The sequence below is a fragment of the Buceros rhinoceros genome, unplaced genomic scaffold (assembly GCF_000710305.1).
Source record: "Buceros rhinoceros silvestris isolate BGI_N320 unplaced genomic scaffold, ASM71030v1 scaffold3756, whole genome shotgun sequence".
Taxonomy (NCBI): domain Eukaryota; kingdom Metazoa; phylum Chordata; class Aves; order Bucerotiformes; family Bucerotidae; genus Buceros; species Buceros rhinoceros.
In genome coordinates, this window is record NW_010416759.1 from 27,952 (window position 1) to 39,070 (window position 11,119).

The 11,119-nt window shown below is 42.1% G+C and overlaps 1 protein-coding gene across 2 annotated transcripts in view; it reads left to right on the top strand.

Annotated features, from left to right (window-relative positions):
- HECW1 (HECT, C2 and WW domain containing E3 ubiquitin protein ligase 1) overlaps positions 1-11,119 on the top strand; it is a 166,061-nt gene that overhangs the window by 14,312 nt on the left and 140,630 nt on the right. For both annotated transcript variants that reach the window (XM_010137917.1, XM_010137918.1), the window contains exon 2: positions 1,155-1,262. In XM_010137917.1, the coding sequence (XP_010136219.1) occupies positions 1,155-1,262 (108 nt within the window). The remainder of the gene's footprint in view (positions 1-1,154; positions 1,263-11,119) is intronic.

The window sequence follows — 11,119 nt, forward strand, 5'->3', positions numbered from 1 at the left end:
CATCCTGGGTCGCTGCCTCAGCCACCGGAGCCCATGGCCACTTTGGGCTCCCACACGCCACGGCCCATGAGACCTGCTCCCCTCGGACGGGCTGTAAATGTCTCCATGTGTCTGTGTTATTTTTGCTGTGCTGTTACTTTTTAGTAATGATCAAAACCATAGTGCTGGCCTGGTGTGGTGGCAATGTGTGTACTTTTGTTTGCTCGAAAGCCCGGCGTAAGCCGGTCAGTCGGCGAGCGTGGCCCTGAGGCTGGCGGGCGGGTAAGAGGGCGTCGAGAACCAGACCCTCGCCTGGAGGCCAGAATGCGTTTGCTGGCATCTGCACTGCGTCGGGTTGCAGATTGGTCTGGAAAAGAGCAGTCTACAAGGAAAGGTGGAAGCAGACTTAAAAATTTGTTAGTGTGGACAACCAGAAGGCTCGCTACCCACCTGCCTTTTATTTGCAGGCGGCCCTGTGCACGCAAGGCAGTTGCTTCCCCAGCCGTGGTGTTCAGCAGCTTTTTGGAGATTATTCATACTTAGAGATTACTCTTTGACTTCTCTGGAGATCAGCTTGGTAGTCTGGCAGCTGCTCGGTGTCTTGAAACACAGCCTTATTGGTGTCAGTCAGTTGTTTGCGTATTGTTGTCAGTTGTGGTTTGGGGGGCTGAGAGCTGTGAAGGCACCCAGTGAGGGGGATTCTTCAGAAACAAATACCCTTTGCTGTTCGGCACAAGAAATAACCACATCTGTTGTGATACGAGTGAGTGCTGTACAGATGACTAGAAGTAACAATTTTCTGCAGGGTTTTTTAAGGAAAGACTTGGCACAAAGAGGGGATTGTTTTTTGTAACCATTCTCTCTTACGGGTAGATAATTATGTTTAATTGGGTAGGGGTTCATCCATGCTAAGCTAGATGTTTTCATTTCCGAGAATTTTGTAGGGATGTATTTATTTTTTTTTTAAATTACATTTCTGGAAAAGCCGTGAATTTTAAGAGCTGCACTTTTTAAAAATATAAATGAGTGGAAGAGCTCGTTTCTCAACATGTGGTGTCAAGCTGTCTCGCAGCTCCAGTATGTTCTGTCAAGCTAAAGGCGTATTTTTAGCTTGACTTTCTGCTACGCATGTTGTTGTAACAGACGCTTGATGAGACTGTTTTCTTTGTTTATAGATGAGGTCTTGTCCGAAAACTTTCTGGACTACAAGAACCGTGGTGTCAATGGCTCTCACCGTGGTCAGATTATCTGGAAGATTGATGCCAGTTCCTACTTTGTGGAGCGTAAGTATTTTTCCAATCCTGCTACAGTGTAATTCAGTCACTGCCGAAAGATAATTGCGTTTAAGTTGTTCTTATGATATTTTTATGCCCAATATGTTCTTTAGACAAGCAAAAAAACATTACCAAAAATCTTTGATTGTATTGAGAGGAAGTGAAACATTTTATGGAGTAGAAAACCATAGTTTCTGCAAGAAAAATAAATTTTGTGGACATAGACTTGTTCACATATTATTTTTAGAACAGTTATGAGTAACTGTTTTAATCCATTTACTGTTATTTGGACTATATTGTCACTAATGATAACTTTAATATGGTATTAAGGAAAAGAGGAACTTGAGGGCGTAACCTCACTCTTCACGGTGCATCCAGCTTCCACCAAATTCAAGTGGATTCAGAGGTGAAAATGGTTGAGTTCTGATTGTCATCTAGACTGGTAAAAATAAAACAATATGTAAAAGCTCAAAGTAATTGTTCCTCTTTATATGCATTATTGCGCAGGGCATCTAATGCCACGCACTGTGGCTCTCTTTCATCCCATTAGCAATTAAAACACAGAATTTGCTTCTGCAGAGTGTTACGTACCTTATACAGCAAGCTAACATTTCCAGGCTTGGCTGTCCTACGCCCCTGACCAAAGTGAGCCTGACCATGCGAGTCCTTTCTCTTTTCAAAGAGTTACCATGTGCTACTATGAATGGAATTCATGGTCATCTCTGGGCAACAGAAATTAGGGTACTCAAAAGACTGGCCTGAAATCTGTAACAAAACAATTGTTGTTAAAGAGCTACGTGTCCTTAGATGAAGAAGCCCAGCATGCAACAGTTTCAGTTTTTCAATTGTACTGGATGTTTCAGATGTTCTACCTTAGCCGGCTGGGCAAAATCCAGAAGCTTTCTAAAAGCATATATAAATTGCATGGCAGTATCTATTTAAGACTGAATTTGAGAGCAATCAAGGGAATCTTTGATATAACCTAAATTCTAAAGGATTTGGAAAGGATATGAGTTATACTTGGTTAGACTGATCTATGACTTTGACCGTAAGTACCTGTTACCAGCAAGGATGCTACATGCAGACATTTTGCAAGATACCCAGTCCTGAAAACAGGTTCTGTTTTTGCAGAAGCGTTGCTGGTGGTCTGTAGTCCTCGGTATTAGGTTAAATTGAGAAGGTTATTCTAAAGAATTAAGGGAGTTGCTGAAATGTCTACAGGACATACAGGATTCTTATATCCCGCGTTTTGAAAAATACATTTATGGAAGATTGTTTAATACGTAAGAACATTGGTTTTAGTTATCCTGGTTTGGGGGCAGAAATACACTACAGGATCTGACCTTTACAGCAGACTCCAATTTGCAGCTCCTGCTTTGAGTTGTGGTTACTTATTCGTGAGACTGATCGTGATTTCGTTTAGCTGTTAAAGTGTGGGGAGGAGATATAAAATCCCAGAACTAGGTTTTGAAGAGGCCTTAGTACCTCGGTTCATTGAAGAAGGGTGCAAGTGGGACTAGGCTGCCAGTGCAGCTTTCCTGCCTAATTCACAACAGAAAATGAAAGAGGCCGTGTGAGGGATGCTGAGGTGAAAGCCTCCTCAGGTGGGCACATTTCATTAAGGGCTCAATTGCACAATGAATTATATTGGCTTAATAAGTTGCTCACATTAGCTGAGACATAGTAGCTGTTGTTAATTGATTACATGAACATTCTTCACTCACCCTACTGTAAGAAAACGCAGCTTAGCATAGCCATCCTTCACTGGTGCTTAACACCAAGTTGTAGTACACCACAGCTGGGCAGCCCACGCTTGATGAGTTACTGCCTCGTGGTAATTTGTTATGCTGCCATCATTAGGTTGCGAATCTCAGCCCTGAAATTATGTACCAGTGCACTCATCAAAGACAAATCATTGCCCCGTCCAGAACTAAAATAGGAGAAAATGAATAGGCCGTAGTAAATAACAGCACATGCAGATACTCTTAGAGCCACTTGACCATTGAAGTGTGAAGTTAGAGGAGTGATGTATGTGAATTTTATGTATCTAAAGGCATATTGAGGGTTCCTGCTCGTTGTTGACACTTATATATGAAAGTACACAGCTTTGCAGTTGATTAAATGTTATGATAAAAACTGCGGCATCTCAAAACCTCACGTATTTTCTATCCGAAGTCAACAGTATAAACCACCATCCCTCAGACTTTGACATCTGGGGACAGAGATCATATCTTCCTTTTACGTAGCATAGCACACAATATGGTGACGTTTTCAGGAATTAGAAAAAACTGGTCGTCAGAATCAAACTCACCTAAAAAGCCTTTTTTCTTTTTCTTAGCCCTTGCTACAGAAGTGGGAGAACCTGGAGGACGGGGAAGGGGTGTGTTTAGTGGCAACATGATGTAAGAATGGCCGTGTTGGTCAAAAGTTAACCTGGTCTGGTGTCTTGTCTCCAAAAGTGGCTAATACACTAGACTTGAGGAGAGTGTAAAGGTAAGCAAGTGTTAGTGAGTCTCCTAGCTGCAGTTTTCTTAGCTTCTGTTAATCTGTAGCTCAGGCACATCCGGTCATAGGTGGTGCTTTTATTTAGTGGTTGTCAGGGTGTGTAGTAGATTGCTAAGATGTGGTAATTTATTTTCAAGGTATCTGTATTGTTTTTCTGTGTGTTATGGTATAATTCCCTGAACTTGCTATTGATTGAAGTCTTGCTGATTATAGCATTAATGCTTTATAAACAGAGCAGCTCACTTGGGCAGGCAGCCCTTAATATCTGCTTTTCCTGTAACTATCTGAACTTTGGTATCTGTTTGCCACATGAGTCAATGTTTGCAATTTATCAACCGCACAGTGCCTCAGAAAACGTTACGGTATACGCTGCAGTGTTTGGCCCATCATAGCTGGCAGGAGCCACAATAAAGGGGAAATCACAGTATGGCCGAATAAAGAGTCAGAGAATTTAAAGTTCACAACAAATTACGACACCCACGCAGACTGGGTTGGTTCCTGATCTCGAAATGTATAAAGGTTTAACGTTTTTGGTGGTGCTATTGTGTGACGTAAAATAGGCTTATTATGAGGGGACCATGGGGATCATCCTGTCCGACCTCAGAAGTAAAAGTTTTTCTTTTGCCAACATTTAGACTTTAGGACTCCCCACAGGGTGGTTTTTGTTTTTATTTTTCAACTACATCTAAGGAAATTACCTGTATGCTGTGACCAGCCAGCCTCTTGGCATAAAGAACTTAAAAAAGACATTTTTGAACTTTTTTTTTATTAAAGAGCTATATGAGGGAACCAGAAAAATCAAATGTATTAAAGATCGGCTGGTTTGCAACAATGAAATTCTCATTAATATGAAAAAAGCAACATTAGGAATGAGGTCAAGTAAATAAAAATAAAAAAACTCATGTTCTGTATTTTGAATGGGGAGGCCTATATAATGTGTTTAGGAGTACTTTGTTCAAAAGCTTTAATGTTCCCCAATTAGTTATCCTTTCTTTCTGGTCTTTTTGAAAATTAACAAGCAAATTAAAGATGACGCTCTAACTACAGACCCTGTAGTCAGTATACATAAACCCTCTGCTGAGGTAGAAACAGAATACTGGCATCTGATCGCTGTAGATGGTAGTTTGCATGCAGTGGTCTGGGACCTGAACAGGAGTGAGTAAAGGCAAAAGTGGCTGGAGTTTATTCTCTTTGTGGCAGCAGGCTATTGCCCCAGAACCTGGAGGGCCCCACTAGACAGAAAGGGTGCACGTGCTGCTGCTGTGGGCAGAAGAAACTAGAAATGTGGAGAGGTTTGTAGAAGTGCGACAGGCATGGAGAACATGAAAGCATGGCAAGACATTCAAACCAATTTTTGTGTTAAATTACTGCTTCTACTTTTCTAAGACTGAAATTCTGCCAGTTCAGAGACTTCCCTGTTATTTAAGCTGTACTTTCCACAGTGTTCTCAGTGGATTGCCCCGTCTGAGTCATTAAGGGTTACTTTTGCAGGTGTATTTAAAATCTCACTAGGTTAAGAAAATGCATTTTGTGTGGTAGGTTAATGACAACGCAAAATAGTTTTCTCTTTTTGGAACACGCCTTCTATGTTTTGGGGGTATCTGGGCAAAATACGTGTTGCTTTTGAATTTGCTGATAGCCTGGTTTAAGACCATCTGGAGAGCCCTATCACTTTTCAAAACAAAGATGATTTCTTAACACGTACCCAGATACCACAGACGTTTAGTTCGCGTTTCAGTGATCTACTTTTTCACCTTGAAAATGTCTAACGCCTTTCCCAGAGAAGCATTTACCTTTTCACTTTGCATATCACAAACTTGCAACATAATATTGCCAGACACCTACGTAACTGGTGTGAGCCAGAGAGGGAATTGCTTCCAAATTACAGCATGAACGCCGGCAGAACAGAACTCATCTCCTATTAATTCTCCGCAAACAAAAAGCCTCAGCAGCTGCAGAGGCAATATTGCACCACGGCCAGTTTTGCAGAAGTCTAGCAATTTGGGGGTTTATGCCAGCCAGTGATAAACTGTAACCATCCACTGTCACGATGAAATGGTTGGGGGTTGCGGAGGGGAAGGAGGAGGGCACAGAGGCTACGTGCCACGAGGATGTATGCTTTGCGTTAAGGCTTGGAGGGCACTGCGGTGAGAGAACCAGCCTATAATGGGTTTTCCAGGAAAGTAAACATGTTCTGCTTCGCTGCAATTTCTGGCACGCTTTTTTGGCTTATACAGCAATACAGAGAGCGTGCAAGAGAGCACGTCACTGAGGCATGATGCAGCATCGTCCTGTAAGCACAGCATCAAACTAGCATGTCCTTAACATGATGAGAAAAGTTTTGACGCTGTCCAGAATTGTACTGAAGATACCCAAATACCTGGGACCCCTGTTAACCTACCAGCCTTTCTGTAGCTTGTTTGACTAGCTGGCAGCTAAGGAAACCATTTCCAGTTGTAACCAGTCATCTGCGTGGCACTTTTATGTGGCAGCTCATGCAGCAGTTGTTTGTTTCAATTTGTTGCTACTGTTGTTGATGCATTTTTATTAATAGCAAAGATGGATGATAGGCCTTGCAGAGAGCAGAAATTATAGTTATTTATTCCTTTTGACTAGCAGGGGAATAATGGTTAAAAAAGCGTGGAACTAAAGTCAGGTCTGAGAAGATCCTGGTACATCTGCAAGTAGAAGGCATATATTCTAGGTCGTGGTCAATATGCCATAAATAATAATGGAACGTGTATATAAATATCCCCCAAACTGACAAATAATCAGCCCTTTCATCTGGAGCTCTCTCCAGAAAATATATCTATTGCATTGCTTTAGGAAGCTCATGTAAAGGCCACTTTCAAAGTACAAATAATTGAAAGATGCTGTAGCCTCAAATGTTTCCAAATAAATGAGGCATGGTCATATCAATAAAAGGTTTGATGAAGCTGGAGTATTTACAAAGTTTCCCTTTTTCTGGATAGCCTGTTGACAAGTCCAGCCCACTAAAATAATTTCCTGACTCCATTTTCATCAGCCGATGCCCCTCAAATCACATGCGCTTCACATTGCAAAAGAGTCTCTGAGGGGAGAAAATGGAGATAAGGCTGTTGAAGTCTGTCCTACTACACCTTTGAGCAAATTAGAATATTGCTGCATGACTTTAACCTTCAGGAGTCCACAAATGGTAAAAACTGGAGCAACATCGAAGCATATTCAACAGCTTGAAGCAGAATGGTTGAAGGTGTTAATCATACTTGAGAAAAAACAAATATGAAGCAGTAAGAGATTTGTGCCCCAAAAGGTGCATCTGCTGCTTGTCTGTCTCCCAAGGAAAACATACCATAATTTTGTTATTCTTTCTCTTCTCCTTGCATGTGAAGTAATCTTACTGATGCTTTTTGGTTATCTTCCACCCTATACAGTTTTTAAATTCCTCCGCCTTCTCAGCCCAGTACCCTTACAGTAGTTTAATATTCATATTTGAGCCAGGCTTAGCTTTGGGAAGAGGAGCACAGTCTGAGCCTGGATGAAGGCATTTCCCAGTTCAGGGCTGTTGAGGTTCCTCAAGAACCCTTTGCTTTGGATCCTTTGATCAGCCCTTTCATCTTTGCTGTTGTTGCATTTCCTGTTAGTTTTTCTCTTGAAAACTCTCTCTGTGCCGGGACTGTAGGCAGCCACCTATCATAAACACGAACATCCATGCAAGGCGTTGGACAGCTATTTCTCAGCTTCCTGTGCGTTTGCGCTGTGGCAACTTAACTGAGAGAATTGTCTGTGATTCAGATTTTTCTCCATCTTTCTCTCCCTTTCCACAACTTGCTTTGACACTAGGACATATTTTGTTTGTGCTGTGGAGGCTAGGGCTGTTTGTTTATTTGTTCTCTCACAGGCAAGAAGATGCTTGTATTGCAGCGTGCATGCTTGGTGGCACCATGCTGGGACACCACACTACCTGCCCTCCACTTTTCAAGGCAGGGCGTAAACCTCTGCTTGCACAACGCTGAGATTGAAGTGAGGGCTCTGCTAGGTTGGTAACAGGAGTTTCAGAAGGCTCTCTCAAGGTGAACTGGAAAGCTTCAGATGAGAAGTAATACTGGACCTTAGGCACACTGAAGTCAAAGCAAGTCTTTCTTCTCTAAGCTGAAGTTCCCAATCACAGGGACCACAGTTTACTTGGGCTCTTGTCTCAGCTACTTAACCCTAAACAAGCACAGACCAGACATCATCTGATTCTCAAGGCAGTGGTCACAAGTTGTGGTAACGTTCAACTGAAGTTTTACTGCTATGTACACTAAGCCCTGGGGCCTTTGGGACCTGGTTTGGATGCACAGATCTTTTTTGTTGACTTTCCATTTTTTTTTAGTTACTTTTTCATTACAGTAGTGTCTAGTGTCTCCCATGAAGCGTAGATCTGCTTTTCTATGTACTGAGATAGTTTCTGTCCTGAAGAGCTAAGGCCGGCTTTTCCAAGGTATAAGTTCAATGCGAATGTTTGAGAGCTAGGCTTCAAAGCTGAAGCAGGAAAGATAGATTAAAAGGTGAGAGGTGGAAACAGAGGTACAGAGTGAAGAACTGACTTGCCATTGCATAGGTATGACTGCAGATAAGACTTCAGTTTCCATACTCCCTGCTTAGTGTCTCCTCTGGTAGTTTTAGGCCACCTCTAGTCTGTTTGCAGTCTGGACTATTGGGAATTACTTACAAGCTGTACCCTGAAAATAAGCGTTCCCTGCTCCATGGTATGTTGTTCTTCCTTTTGTTCTTTAATGAATAGAGATTCTGGAAGCTCTTTTGCTGGAGAGAGGTTCTTGTAAGGCTGTTATGGCTTTATCAAACTTGGAATGAGCATCAGAAAAGGTAGTAATGAAGGAACCAAGATTTTTCCTCTCTTTGCTGTTCCATGTTTTATTTTTAAGCCAGTTGTGGGCATCCTGTATCTGCTTGTTGTTTTCTTTCCCAGATGTTGTCAGGTCAAGGGAGAGCAGTAACTTCCCTTGCAGTCCAACAGCCCAACTCTTGCCTGGCCAGTCCTCTGCTTAGGAAAGACAAAGATTTTGTCGGGTTCACCTATATGTCCAGTTTGCTCCTCCAGTCATGGCAGCAGTATCCTCAGACACGTTGTACATGCTTTAGATTTAGGACTCCTGAATATGTAATGTCTTTTCTGCTTTAGCTTTGGTGTTGCTCAGGATACCATAGTGCATATCCTGCACGTGAAGAAATGAAGAGAGATTCCTGAACTCCAGTGGTGGGCTAGTAGCTGTACTTTTACTTTTCTCATCTGAGCTAGCATTTGTTAAATGCATAAACAGATACCTATTGTTTTGCCACTTAGAACTTTGGATGCTAGTGTTCTGCACAACTGGTGCTGAAGTCACATAATTTATTTTAATGGATCACTATATCTTAGATAATGTTGCTTAGTGATTGATAACCTTTCTACTGTTGACAGTAAATGATTACAGTGTTAACTTTGACTCACAAATCAATCATTGCCAATGATAAGTGCTTCTGGAAAGTTTATTTTGGATAATACTGTCTAGGGATTTGGTGGCATTGCCCTGGAAATTAGATCCCCTCGCTTTGCTTTATTGCACACGGGTCCCTGTGTTCTCCCCTTGGATACTTCCACTGGGCACATTTCTGAAGCTGCTGCAAGCCACGTTAGTCCCCACTGAACTCAGGAAGAATCTCTTCTGTCAATCAGTGCATGAGGCCCAGCACCTCTTGTGTACAACCATGTACAGAGAGCCCAGGTGCAGACTTTGTCCCAAGTGGTTTTATTTTTGTAGAAAAACAGAGGAAAAATGCAGTAGAAATGGGAAGCAGTTGTGATTGGAATGAACATGCATGAATCAACATGCATGAAAAGGTCATATTTACTCCAAAAGAGTGCTAAGTTGCTGAGCCTTGTTTCAGTTATTTTCTTATTAAATAATAATAAAGCACTGTATTCAAGTTTTTATCATTAATAAGTTCAATACATGGGTGCAAAATTATTCAGGAGACAGAGAGGCCATCTTGTTGGTGACAAATCTCAGCAACATCAAACTTGATGGTGGAGGGGATAGGGTCCCCAAGGGCATGGGTCTCTGAGCAAAGGCTAAGTTGCATCAAGGGCTTGCTTGAGAGAACACACTCAGCAGGCGGTTTATTGACCAAGCCCATCACTAGTTTAAAGATCCTAAAGAATAGATCAGTGTCAATAGCATTTCTAATTTTGGAGAAATTTATACATTTTTTTGTAATGCTGTTAAAGAATACTGTGAAAGTAATTAATCAAAACAGAACTCCAAGTGTACATGTTAAAAAAAACATTTTTCTTAGTTTATGGAGGCAGTGAATTTGCTTCTCATCTAAAAGAAAGGCTCTTTTTTATCTCTCAGCATTAGTGAAGCATCTGAAAGGCTCTTCTGACATGTCCAACGTAGCGCAGGGAAGTCTCAATAGAAGGGGAGATAAATCCTTTCACATAATACAGAAATTTGGTTGTAACCCTGCTATGTCATTGTCCAGCCACTCCATCCCTCATGCCTTGTAGTCATTATGACAACATTTATCCAACTTATACAGTGTTGTTTGGACAATTTTATTTGACAGAAAAACTTACTGACCTTCCATGAGTTTCCTGGTTTTGCTGGGACAGAATCATCAACAGAATCACAGAATCAGAATCATCATCCAGCCGGAAGAGACCTCAAAGATCATCGAGTCCAACCGTTACCCTTACACTGCCAGGGTCCCTACACCATGTCCCTCAACACCAGATCCACACGATTTTTAAACACCTCCAGGGATGGGGACTCCGCCACCTCCCTAGGCAACCCGTTCCAATGCTTAATAACCCTCACTGTAAAGAATTTTTTCCTAATATCCAACCTGAACCTCCCCTGGCGCAACTTAAGGCCATTCCCCCTCGTCCTGTCATTTTCGACATAGGAAAAGAGATTGACCCCCACCTCCCTACAACTTCCCTTAAGATAATTATAAAGAGCAATAAGGTCCCCCCTGAGCCTCCTCTTCTCCAGACTGAACAGTCCCAGCTCCTTCAGCCGCTCCTCATAGGACAAGTTCTCCAGACCCTTAACCAACTTTGTTGCCCTTCTCTGAACCCGCTCCAGCACCTCAACATCCTTCCTGAAATGAGGAGCCCAAAACTGAACACAAACCCAGAGGTCTCCTCTCTTTTCCCCGATCCCTCTTGTCGGCTGGTAAGGGACCATTGGGCGATAGAGCAGCTGCTGTAAATCTAGTAAATCTAGCCTTGTCATCATCTTACTCCTGGTCCAGGACATCCTGCTATAGGACTGGCAGATGTCTAGAATACCATTTATAACCAAAATAGACTTACTCAGAGAGTGGACTCTCTA